General features: G+C 56.6%; 2 protein-coding genes across 2 annotated transcripts; both read right to left on the reverse strand.

The window, feature by feature from the left end:
* Positions 1 to 675: 675 nt before the first annotated feature.
* ZACN (zinc activated ion channel) lies at positions 676 to 4,830 on the reverse strand. The gene is made up of 8 exons (XM_064270713.1): positions 3,964 to 4,830; positions 3,777 to 3,821; positions 3,533 to 3,639; positions 3,176 to 3,345; positions 2,252 to 2,376; positions 1,946 to 2,156; positions 1,636 to 1,792; positions 676 to 1,150 (listed from the first exon to the last, which is right to left on the reverse strand). The coding sequence occupies exons 1-8, from the start codon at positions 4,258 to 4,260 to the stop codon at positions 895 to 897; spliced, it is 1,368 nt and encodes a 455-aa protein (XP_064126783.1). The 5' UTR covers positions 4,261 to 4,830; the 3' UTR covers positions 676 to 894.
* Positions 4,831 to 5,523: 693 nt separating this feature from the next.
* Positions 5,524 to 8,139, reverse strand: GALR2 (galanin receptor 2). The gene is given in 4 exon segments (XM_064270712.1): positions 5,524 to 6,301; position 7,298; positions 7,774 to 8,051; positions 8,053 to 8,139. Coding segments are annotated over 4 exon segments (1,122 nt in total). The 3' UTR covers positions 5,524 to 5,545.
* Between the last annotated feature and the right edge of the window lie 4,529 nt (positions 8,140 to 12,668).

Here is a 12,668-nt window from a genome sequence, read left to right on the forward strand (position 1 = left end):
AAGTCATTTGGGACAGGGACCTTTCTTTGCTGCCCTAGCCAGGAGCCCCACCCATCAGCCCTCGAGCTCTGGTTTTCACGTCTTTCCTGAAGCCCATGTTCCCAGCACTCTCCCCAGACACTGGAGACCCATCACAGCTTGGGGTTTGTGACCCTGACTGCAGCCTGAGAAGCCACGTGGTGGCTTGAGACAGGAAGGAAGAGAGAGGGAAGACAGAGGCCTTGGGCCCACAGCTGCCTCCCCTGTGTTCCAGGAGCAGAGGGCAGAACAGCCCCACCCCCATCTAGTCAGAGCTGGACTCCCCCTTCTACCTAGAAACCTGGGCGGGGCTCAGAGGAGCAGGCCATGTAGCAGCCAGAGGAACAAGCAGGGCAGACCCACTCTCCCAAAATTTGGTGCAGTCCTGAGGGCTGGGATGTTCCCCCAGGGGCACCCTGGGTAGCTGGAGGCAGCACTGCTTTCCCTCCACGCCCTCTGGGGGCTGGCACACACAGGGAGGCACTTTCTGGGCCCAAGTCTCAGGCCTCTGCCTCCTGTCCCCAGTGTCAGTGCCTCCTGGCCCAGGGCCAAGCAACAGTGGTGGCAGAAGGAACCATTAGTCTACCTGGATGGGGGCTGGGTGACTGGTGGACTGTGGTAGGAAGTTCAGGGCGGACTGGGGGTCAGGGGCAAAGTGGGGCCCCTCCTGCTTAGGACGAGAGTGAAGAGCTGAGTTCGGTAAAAACTAGACCCTGGGGTGCACTTGCACTTGGGAAGTAGGTTTATTTTCCTCTCTGCTGGCATGCTGACAGAAAGGAGACCTGGGGCATGGGTTTGGAAAGAGAGCCGACTCCTCCTCTTCTCTCCAGAGACCCTGTCAGGCCCTCCCCCACCCCAGGGAAGCCAACCCCATCTTCAGGTTGGCAGCCTGGCACTTAAGGGCCCTCCTGTGTTGCTCCAATCCGGCCTGGGCTGCCCGCCATGGGGCACAGCCATGCCAGGGGCTGGGTCTGACTTGCACACTGCCCACATCCAGATGCCAACAAAGATGACTTGGCTACACACAACCCCAGCCGCATACACCCGGAAAAAGATGCGGTCAACGGCTTCAGCCCAGCTCCTTCCCGGCCCCTTTCCTCCTCTGGGGGATCCTGTGGGGGGAGATGCAGGGAAAGAAGATGACCTTCAGGGCTTCCCCAGACGAGGTAACCCATCAGAGGGTCACCTTGTAGCCAGTGCGCTCAATGGCCCAGAGGAGTGGCGGCCTCCACCCACAGAGCCCCAGGGTAGCCAGCCTGTGTGTGCTGTCTTAGGTTCGCTGACTGAATGGTCTGGCCCCTTCTAGACCATCTCGTGTTGAAGAGATACCCCCACCCCAGAGAGGCTCTACAGGTACAGACGTATCTCGGGGAGTCTCACGTCTCTGTGGGCCCTCAGGAAGGCTGAGCTGGTCCCTGCTCCAGACCTGCCTCCTCCAGAGGAGGAATAGTAGAGCCCAGGACAGGAGAGCCGGCAGAGTGCTTACTGGGAGCCTCTGAACTCAGCCTAGTCACCCCCAGCCCCTGGAGTGCAGCCTGCCGGCTCTGCCCTGTCAAACCTGCTCCCAGGCCTCATTCTGAAGCCCCAGGAAAGGCCTCAGCCACCCTCCCTGGGCCCTGCCCACCTGGATTCCCGCCAACTTGCTGCTCCCCTCTTGAGGTGGGGCTGGGGCTGGCCTCAGTCCCCTGCCTGTCCCGGGCCAGCAACGCGGCCAGCAGTGCGGTCTCTATGGTGCTAAGGAAGAGCAGCAACAGCAGGACGGTGAAGTAGTAAACTGGGGGGGACGAGGAGGGAAGGTCAGGGGCCAGCACCTCTGGGGCCCAGGAGGCTGGGCGAGCCCCCCCGGTTCGGGGGACAGCAGCGTGGGGGAGAGGAGCAGGCCAGGCAGAGCCTCGCTGCACAGGGCCCACAAGGGTGCCAGGCTTACTGAGCAGTGGGTTGCACGAGGAGGAGCTGGGCAGTGCCTGCACCAGGGACGAGTGGAAGACCAGGTAGCTTAGCAGCAGGGTCACCTTGTAGCCCAGGCGCTCGGTGGCCTGGAGGGGCAGCAGCCCCCCACACAGGTCGGCCAACAGCAGCGCCTCCCCAGGGACCAACAGAGCAATGATGGTCTTTAGCGCTGTGTTCTGTAGGCGCAGCTGGAAGGAATGCAGAGGGGGCTTTCTGGGGGGTGCGGGGGGGCAGGCAGCAGGAGGTGGTGTCCTGTCCCTTGCTCTGCATCCTCCCAACTCACCGTCACCTGGAAGTTAGGCACCGGCTGCCAGGGTGAGACTTGGGCTTTCAAATCCTGAACCACGTACTCCCTCTTGACGCTCACAATCTCGTTGACCGCGTGGGCCTGGAACTCCAGCTCTGTCACTGGAGGGATGGGGATGAGAGGGGCCAACTAGGAAAAAGATACCCCAGCCCAGATGGCTGTGGGGAGTGGGGGCAGGGACAGACTGGAGCCCGGGGTGATGGAGATTCCTGCAGAAGGATAGGATTTAAGGCAAGGGGGTCTCGAAGATAAAACTGCAGCCAAGAGGGCTTCCCAAATCTTATTTTGTCTCCATTTAGGGGAAGGGGCCTTATGAGATTCATGGATGAATTTTCATTGTACAAATAAATGCACTGTGTACCACCTCATTGAGGTGTGTGGTTACAGACTAACAACCAGCACGTCATCTCACGCATGGATGTGGTTCTTCACTGAGGAGAGAGTACAAGAGAATGATGAGACTTCTCTGCCAAGCTGGAGGTGACCTGACCAGCCTGTGGCCTAGTTACAGGGTGGCTGCACCTTTGGGAGGTGTCTAGGAGAGGGCTCAGCAGCCTGAGCCCCTGGCTTGACACTGGCACCTGCTAGTGCTGCTCAGCCCTGGCTGTGCAGGGCCATGGGCTGGGGTACCAGAGGGGGAGGTGAGAAGACGGATCACAGGATTGTGGGGCTGCTGCAAAACCTGTTTGGGACCGAGCCCCTAGAGAAGGGCTCCTGGGCTACAGCTGAGTGCAGAGAACTAGGATGTGGGACTGCTGGGAAGTGATGGGAGGTGAAGGGTGAGAAGCATGTTCTGCTCTAGGATCCCCTCAGCCCCGCTAAGGCTGGGGTAACTGGTGTGAACACAGACCCGGGAGCCCCCCACCCGTCCTGCCATCTACTCCAGCCCCAGGGCAGCACCAGAGTTGCTCAGTGCGAAGAAGCTGAGGGTACAGTCGCTCTGATCCCAGGGGAATCGGAGTAGCTCGAAGTCGCAGTTGGTCTCTGTGGTTAGGGCTAAGTAGAGCTCCACGTTGCCGTCTGGGTCCACTCGAGCCCGTGGGCTCTGATCCCGCCAGTCCACCCAGAGCCTGCGGAGGGAGCGGGGGGAGCCCCACAGCCGGAGGCCCAGCCCCGCAGGCCTGGCTATCATCTGATTCAGGAGAGGAGGGCAGGCTGGGGGCCCCAGAACCAGGTGTTCACAAAGATGCCTTGGGTTGTAGATGGGGGACAGCATGCGCAGCAGGGTCTTAGGACCAGCGTCCTTGTCTCACTTACGACTCCTGAATGATGAGTCCTGGGGTCCAGAGTGAGTCCCAGGGCAGCGTGACCATGTGCCACGGGTGTGCACTCTTGTTCCAGGCCAGTCGGGTATCCAGCCAGGACTGGGGACACAAGGCTCCCTGAGGCTTGTGCCCCGGGCAGGTGCATGCCTGTGCAGCCCGGCGGGGTGCTGAAGGCCGCTGCTACAAAGCTGCACTCAGAGCAGGATTCTCCTACCCCCTCCCCCATGGGCACTCACCAGCCGAAGCAGCAGCATGGAGGACACTGTGTACCGCAGGATGTCCTGGGAGAGGGTGGCAGTGGGTCACCTTGGGGGTGGGTGCTGCATGCCAGAGGAGGTGGGAGAGCCCAGCACTCTCGGGTCTGAGGCCTGCACTGACCCCAGCCCGGCCTTAGGCCCGCACCCTCCCAACCTGTGTGCTCACCACATTAAACACGTTGGACATGAACACCTCCACGGCCACCAGCAGCGGTGCGCTCCCGTTGCTCGGGATCTGGAGGGATTCCTGCGCCTTCTCCAGTGAGTCGAGGCTGAAGAGGGCTGGCCAGGCTGGGGGATGGAGGTAGCAGTCACCCAGGTACCCTAGGAACCCAAATCCCGAAGATCTGACCTCGCCCCTCCACCCACCGGTTGTGGGCACACAGGGGCTGTGCCCCTGAACCAAGAGCCAATGGCTGCTGAGCCCCAGGAAGGTGAGATGGAGCAGCAGCCACAGGGCCATTGTAGGGGCTGCACCAACGGGCTCACTGGGACAGCGAAGCCTAAGCTATGACCTTTATCCCAGTCACTTGGGGACTGGGCAGTTGGTCAGAGGGTGGACAGAGCTGTGGGAGGCAGCTGTTCTGTGCAGGGACTTTGGGGCCTTGGACTTGGCACCCTTACCCCCACCCTCGTTTGGCAAACACTGAAGACAAAGCCTAGGAACCGCCCCACGCATCCTGCACCTGCTATGTTTCCCTGTCCCGCTTCATTTCCACCACCTGGGACCTGTTGCCATTCAAGGGCAGGACCCCCCCGCCCCACACACACACCTCTCCCTGACTGGGTCCTTCCAACCAGGGCAAGATTCTGCAGGCCTCAGGTTCAGTGGCTGGCAGCCTCCTAGCTAAGTACCCCATCCGTTGGCCTAAAGTGCCCTGCGCTCAGGTATGGGCACAAATTCCAGAGTCTCCCTATTTCCTTAAACATTGAACCTATTTCATGTAAAGCTTCTTCGCTCAGAAACTCCGGTAGTGAGGAAAATCCAGGGGCAGGCAGCGGCCAGCTCAGGAGCAAAGCCCTGGATCTTTACTCTTGCCGGGCTGGGAGATCAGTCAGCCCCAGCCCTGCAATGCCTTGGGGCCCCTGCTGTGTGCCTCAGACCGCAACCGGCCTTGGGGAAGGGTTTCCTGGCCCGGAGAGACGGAGTCACTGGAAACCTGATCCAGGCCGAGGGCAAGGAGGGATGGAACCCCAAGGCTGAAAGTTGGTGGGTGCTGATTGGGCTGCCGAGATTCAAAGTGGTCACAGGAAGCTGGGAGCCGGCGAGGGTCCACCACACGCCAGCTCACAAACGCGACTAGAATACAGGTAGTGTCTGAGTCTGTCATCCATCGACCGACTTTATCGAATGCGTTTTAAATACTCTGCCTGTCTCCGTCGCACGCGATGGCTGCTGGCTTGGCGATCTTTGGCGTCTTCTTAACCAACACGCGCAAAAGGCCTTGGCTGGCCATCCCACACTCCCAGCCTCAGAGATTTTTGCTGCCTTCGGTGGAAGGGGCACCTCTCTAGACAGTTAAGCAAAACGCCCCGCACCCACCCATTGAGAGCAGCCTGTGGAGTCCCAGAGGCTCTTCCCACGACCAGGGCCTCAGGACACACTGCGTCGCTGCATGTGAAATGGTTTGTGCGTTTTATTAGCAGACGAACCCCCCTCACTACCCCACAACCTACAGCTCCAACCCTTCAGTACCCAAGTTCCCCCACCCTCCAGCCCCCCAACCCCCCGCCCAAGTGCCCTCAGGTCAGTTGACTGTCAGGACGGCTTTGGAAGCCTTTTGGTCCAGCCAGACGGGAGTCTCCGGGGCCGGGGCGAGGGGCGTGGCCGCCTCGCTCACGTGCGTCAGGTCTGTGGACTCGCGCTCCAGCATGCTGCAGCTGTGGGTGCCGGGCGCGGCGATACACACGCGGCCCAAGGCGCGGCGAGGGGTTCGGCGCAACAGGCCCGCGCAGGTCTTGGGGAAGCCCTTGCGGAAGTGCTTGGAGAGGAGCTCGTAAACGATGGGGTTGACGCACGAATTGGCGTAGGAGACACGATGCGAGAGAACGCGCAGCGCGTAGGTGGCACGCGTTACCGCGAAGCGGCCGAACCAGACGCAGAGGATGAGCGCGCGGTGGGGCATCCAGCACAGGCAGAAGAGCGCGGCCACGAGGACGATCATGCGTGTCACTTTGCGCTTGGCGCGCCAGGAGCTCCAGCCGGGGGACACTGGATCGACGGCGCGCCAGAGGTAGCGCAGTGTTAGCGCGTAGGTCAAGCCGAGCACCAGCACCGGCAGCAGGTAGCTGAAAACGAAGGTGCAGGGGTCCATGGCGCGACGGCGAGGAGCGCTCCACGCCGGGTGGCACACGGTCAGGTTGGCCAGCTGCGACTGGCGGTAGTAACTCAGGTAGGGCCCGGAGAAGAGCAGCGACAGCCCCCTGATGAGCCCGATGGCCACCAGCGCGTTTCGGGGCGTGCGCAGCGCGCGGGAGTGCAGCGGGTAGCGGATGGCCAGTACCTGTGTGTCAAGCCCAGGGGAGACCTCAGATGAGCTAGTCATTGGCGCAGGCGGGGCCGCGACTCCTGCTCCTTGAGCCCCAACCCTCTCTCTCTCTCTCACTCCCAGCGGCGCCGAGACATTGGGCGCCCCGATTGTAGGAAAGGCGTGAGTCTAGGCCACTCACCTACTTCCCCAAGGATTCCGAACAAGGACAGGCTTCACTCGGGAGGACACGCCGAAGCCACGGGGGGCTAAAGGTTGGAGCACCGGCTTTGGAGCTCTGAGGGCCTAATTGTGACTACCCACCCGTGACTGTGCCATAGGAGGCAGGCTCTGGAGCCTGCGGCTCTAGCAGGCCGCCTGGAGGCAAGTCGGGCAAGGTAGAGCGAAGGAATCCCCGAGGCAAGCCGACGCTCCAGGGGTTTCAGCAGCGCAGTTGGAACCCACTTCGCGCTCAAGGGGAACTGGACGGGGCGGGGGGCGGGGGGGGCGGGGGGAAGGGGAGTATGGGAAGTGTGGCCTCACCTCACCGCGCTGCTTCTCCTAGAGAGATGTGGAGAACAAGGGAAGGGAGTGGGCGGGGGTATACCGGGGGAAAAAAAAAAAGAGGCGGACTCCAATTTCCTCCCAGGAGGGGTCCTGGTTCCCTCCAAGCTCCACCCTCAGTCCCCGCTCTTTCCCGAAAGTGCCTCTCAGACAGCTCGGCTCCTCTTCCCTCCCCCGTCCCGAGGTCAGGAGGTCGGGCGCAGAGGGGACTGGGACGGAGCTAGAGGCCCCAAGATCCACAGTCTGGACCTGAGCAGGCTGCGCGGAGCAACCAGACTTTGGTTTCGAGGCGAGTTCGACCGCGGTGGAGATGGCTGAGTTTGGTGTTAAGAGACCGACCTTTGGCTTCAGTCACACAACTACTGGCGACTCTGAGCAAGTCACTTTCTCTATAAATTGGGCACAGTAACCCCTCCATCCCAACATCCCATTCCCATTGCTGTAGAGTCAATTGGGTCTCACAGAGACCCTACAGAACAGAGTAGAACTGCCCTATAGAGTTTCTAAGGCTGTAAACCTTTACAGCAGACTGTCACATCTTTCTCCCGCGGAGCAGCTCGTGGGTTCGAACTGCTGACTTTTCGATGGGCTGCTCCTTCACATCCCAACATGTAGGGTGTTAAGCCTAAGCTTGAGGAAGCATGCAGAAGCGCTTTGTAACGGGAAACGTTGCGCTTTGTAAAGCGCCAGCTGCTCCGGGGAGCAGAGCGCTCCAGCCTTCGAGGCCCGGAGAACGACGCACATATCGAGGAACGCTGCGGTCCCCCATTCTTACTCCTCCTTCTCCTGGGTCCCCACCTTTCTTCCACTCCCTCCGGGTCCCTTTACTTTCTTAGCGCCCCCTCCGACTCCCAGAGCGTCCCTCCTTGACCTCCAGGCCCGCCACCCCTCACCAGGTGCCGCCTGAGTTCCCGACCTCCGGGGCCGCTAGAGCTCCTGCTCACCTCTCCAGGGAGACGGCGGCCAGCGTGAAGCTGCTGACCTGCATGGTGAGGAAGAGGAGGAAGTGCACAGCCTTGCAAAGCAACCAGCCAAACACCCAGCCGTCCAGGGTGTAGATGGTGGCCTGAAAGGGCACGCAGCACACGATGAAGCCCAAGTCGGCCACGCCCAGGTTGAGGACGAACAAGTCGGTGGTGGTGACCGCCTAGCCCCCGCGCAGCAGCACGGCCAGCACTAGCGCGTTGCCGACGGTGCCCACGAGGAAGAAGAGCGCGAAGACGCGTGGGCACGATGACCGCCCCTGGCTGCCAGCCGCCACCGCCTATCTCTCTGGCGTCCTCCACGCCCGGGCCACCCGAGCCGTTCATGATGCCCCCGAGCTCGCGGCTCTCGGCTCCCGCCGCCGTCTGGGTCTCGGCGAGCGCGCAGCGCGGGTGGCTCGGCCACTGCAGGGCCCAGCGCGACTCCGCGAAGCTGCCGGCGGAGGGCGCCTGGCCGCGGCCAGCTGGGCTCGGGTGAGGGCTCGCTGGGGCAGGGGGAGAAGCGAGCCTCCCGGGGTGGGATTGTCCCCGCGGCAGCCGGCTGCGCGGGGGGCAGGGGTCAGGGCGGAGGGCTGGCAGCGCACCGCCGGGCCGAGGACCGCGCTCCTGCCTGCACCCCTGCCCTCCGGCCTCGTCGGCGCGCTCCCGCCCCGGGGCCAAGCTGTGCCCGGCTGAGCTCGAGCGGCTGAGGGACCGACCTCTGGGACTGTGTGTGCGCCGCAGTGAACGAGCTCCCGCCCGGGTCCCTGCGTGCTTCGGCGCTTCCACGCAGCCTGACGGGCGGGCAGGACCTGCGGACACGGGAAGAGGGGCGCCCTCGAAAGAGTTTCCGATCGCCCCGGAAGGCTGGGGAGGGTGACAAGAGGCAGGCGAGGGCGAGGGGCGCGGGAATGGGCCCGCGGAGTGATCCACGCCTCTTCCCATTTCTAATTCCTGGGACGCAGGACTGAGCCCCAGGCTTCGCAGGAACCCCAGAGAACAGCGGCGGGGAGGAGGGAGGGAGGGAGGTTCTGAGGAAACTTGATTTGCGTCATCTCTTTCTCTTCTTCCTGCCATTGAACGTTTTTCTCTCCAATTCAATGTAATAAATTTCTACTGAGCATCTATTGTGTGTCAGGCTCTGTCCCTGGTGCTGTGCCTCAGTTTCCTCAGCTGCAATATAGGGATGATAGTACCCCCTTCTAAGAGGGCTCTGGTAAGAGTGGAAAGAGATGTACGTTAGAAGCTGAAGCCAATTAGGTGAATCTGAATGAAACAAGTTCTTCTCTCCTTTCTCTAATGTACCCTGTTCAGATACCTCAAAAGAACTTGGAGGAAATACGAAATAGAAAGAAGGGAGTCAAAGTTGGCCTGCACCAGCACGTGTTCCCGGGTGCCCAGGTACCTTGCACAGGCTGCGAAAACACTCAGATATTTGCTTCTGAGCTCGAAGTGTCCTGTGTTCAAACAAGTCGTTTCGGACTCATAGCAACCCTATAGGGCAGAGTAGAACTGCCTCATAGGGTTTCCTAGGCAGTAATCAGACTGCCACATCTTTATTCCCAAAGCCACTACTGGTTTTGAACTGCCCACCCTTCACTTAGCAGTTGATCGCCTTAATCACTGCACCACCACGGCTCCTTGAAGATTACAGCCTAGGAAACCCTCTGTGGCAGCTCTACTGTCCTATAGGGTCGCTATGAATTGACTCGACGGCAATAGGTTTGGTTTTTTTCTTACCGAAGATTGCCAGATCTTTCCTCCCTGGAGGGCTGGTGGGTTCGGTTTGAATCGCTGAGCGCTTAGCCATTGCGTCACCAGGACATACGATATTTGTGATGCTGAATCATTGCTGTTTCTATAAAATTTAACCCCCCACGGTTCACTGGGTCTGAAAATTGCCACCTTCTGCCACTGCAGCTCGATCTGTGCCTCACCTCCTCCTGCCCTGTTTCATGGGTCCCAGTCAAGAATATGCTTTTTCCTCTTTTCCCCAGGATCTCAATCCCTCAGGAGCCCTGCTCCCCACTCCACTTGGTAGGGAACCTTACCCCTCCCTTGCCTGCCTCTGCACTGACCACGAAGATAAAGACCATTTATGTTTATGAAGTGCTTGCCATTAATTTCTTCAGTAAATATTTATTAAACACCTGTTCCTTGCCAAAGGTCCCTGGGTGATGCAAACGATTTGTGCTCAGCTACTAACCTAAAGGTCGGAGGTTCGAACCCACCCAGCGGTACTGTGGAAAAAAAGCCTGGTGTTCTGCTTCCACAAAGATTTCCACATTGACCCTGAAGCAAAGATGAGAACTTAAGGGGCGGGGGGAAGGGAAGCTAGATTAATGGAAACAGAATGACCAGAATGGAAATAATGAGAATGCTGACACATTGTGAAAAATGTAACCAATGTCAGGGAACAAAATGTATAGAAGTTGTTAAGTGGAAACCTAATTTGCTGTGTAAACTTTCACCAAAAACACAAGGAAATATTACTAAAAAAAAAAAACTCTATGTGATCTCACTTTTTTTTGGCAAGAGCTTCATCGAGATATAATTTATAATTCACATACTACACAGTTCACCCCTTTAAAGTGCACAATACAATTTTTTTAGTATATTCAGGGTTGTAAGACCATCACCACCATCAGTTTTTGTTTGCCCCGAAAAAAAACCCTTACCCTTAGCTATCACCCTCCAATCTTCCTGCTCCCCCTCCAAGCCCCAGGCAATGACTAATCTACTTTCTGTCTTTATAGATTTGCCTATTCTTGACATTCATATAACAGACTCATAAATTATGTTTTGTGTGTATCTGGTTTCTTTCACTTATAATGTTCTCAGGGTTCATCCAAGTTTTAGCATATATCAGAACTTCACTCCTTTTTGTTAAAAAACAAACAGACAAACCCATTGTTATCTAGTCGATTCCAACTCATAGTGACCCTGTAGGACAGAGTAGAACTGCCCCATAGACTTTCCATGGAGTGCCTGGTGGATTTGAACTGCCGACCTTTTGGTTAGCAGCCATAGCTCTTAACAACTATGCCACCAGGGTTTCTTCCTTTTCATTACTGAGTAATATTCCATTGCATGCATATATAGGTCCCTGGGTGGCATAAACAGTTTGCACTGAACTACTAAGCTAAAGGTTGACAGTTTGAACCGACCCAGCAGCACTGAGGAAGAAAGTCCTGGAAATCTGCTTCCATAAGATTATAGCCAAGAAACTCTATGGAGCAGTTCTACTCTGTAACATGTGTAACATTGACTAGATGGCAAAGGGTTTGTTTGTTTGTTTGTTTGTTTTGTATGGATATGTTGTTTTTGTTAGCAAGGGTGGCTTATCCAATAAGCAAGGTAAGCACAGGCTTACTTCTGCTTACTTACTAATATGTAGTGAGCAATTTCACATTTTTTTTTTACCACATGAAAGATTCTGCTTCTAGGTATGGCTGGCATCTGTCTCCCAACCCCACAGCACCTTCCTACAGAATCAAAGCCCCTTTTCACATTTACAATCCCTGACAGGTGCAGATGACTCAGTAAACAAGGTAAGCAAAGTAAGCACAGACTTACTTGTGCTTACTTACTAATCTGTAGTGAACAATTTCACACGGGTTTCACCACATCACATCAAAGTGAAACCCATGTGAAATTGTTCACTACAGATTAGTAAGTAAACACAAGTAAGCCTGTGCTACTTTGCCTGTTAGATAACCCACCCCTGGTCGTTACATGCCATCATTCATCAGTGATGAACATTTGAGAGATCTACTTAAAAAAGAAAAAAAAAAAATAAGGAGCCCTCGTGGCACAGTGGATAAGTGGTTAGCTTAACTGCTAACCGAAAGGTCAGTGGTTGCAACCTAACAGCTACTAAGTGGGAGAAAGATGTGGTAGCCTGCTTCCGTAAAGGTGACAGCCTTGGGAATCCTATGGGGCAGTTCCACTCTGTCCTATAGGGCCTGTGATGGTTAGGGTCATGTGTTAACTTGGCTAGGCTATGAGTCTCATTGGTTTGGCAGATATTCTCTAATCATTCTCCATTTTGTGATCTGATGTGAGCAGCCAAACACTTGAAAGGAGAGTTTCCTTAAGGGTGGACCTGCATCCAGTATATATGGGTGTTCTGGCAAAGCTCACCCCCTTTCGATCCTGCATCTGATTCGTCATCCTCTGACCTCCGATTCTTGGAATGTGAGCCAGCAACCTGCTGCCTGACCTGCAGATTTTGGGACCTACCAGCTCCCACAACCCCATGAGCCAGCAGCCTGCCACCTGACCTGCTGATTTTGGATTTGTCAGCCCCTGCAACCACATGAATCAGCAGAAGCCCCCACCCTGATGCTTGACCCATGGATTTGGGACTTGCCACCTCCATGACTGCATGAGCCATTTCCTTGAATAAATCTCTGTATATTTATATATACAGTTCACTGGTTTTGTTCCTCTAGAGAAGCCAGCCTAAGACATTTGGTACCAGGAGTGGTTCTAGAGGAGCAAAATTGTAAGGTTGAGTTTTTTTTAATTGATTCTCAAGTCTGGCTAGTCTTAAAGGTACCGATGGCTACTCTGCTTCCAGTAGTGAAGAGGGCATTGTTAATCCATGGCATGAGGTGGCAATAGAAATATGAAAAATATCACCACCGTTGGATCAAATATTTGTGAGACACAGGCTCTGGGTAATTGCATGTTTGATACTATTCTACAGTTTTGTCAGGCTGAGAAGTGTAAGAAAGCTGGTTGGTTGGTCTTACTTTCACTTGAAAAAGTGGTGAAAGAAATGGATGAGCTCAAGGCTTCAGAGTTACCACTCAAGCACCACATAAAAGACCCAAAAGTTGCCAGTTGTGCCCTGAAAGAAAGCATTATTTCTT

Source organism: Loxodonta africana, chromosome 18 (genome assembly GCF_030014295.1).
Source record: "Loxodonta africana isolate mLoxAfr1 chromosome 18, mLoxAfr1.hap2, whole genome shotgun sequence".
Taxonomy (NCBI): Eukaryota; Metazoa; Chordata; class Mammalia; order Proboscidea; family Elephantidae; genus Loxodonta; species Loxodonta africana.

What these genes read in the sequence shown, in the direction of transcription:
- ZACN (XM_064270713.1), bottom strand. Translation starts at nt 4,260, where the DNA reads ATGGCCCTGTGGCTGCTGCTCCATCTCACCTTCCTGGGGCTCAGCAGC. An exon ending in GGACTCATCATTCAGGAGTC is followed by an intron (nt 3,346 to 3,532) that starts GTAAGTGAGACA and finishes CTCCCTCCGCAG; the next exon opens with GCTCTGGGTGGACTGGCGGG. An exon ending in CTTCGCACTGAGCAACTCTG is followed by an intron (nt 2,377 to 3,175) that starts GTGCTGCCCTGG and finishes CCATCCCTCCAG; the next exon opens with TGACAGAGCTGGAGTTCCAG.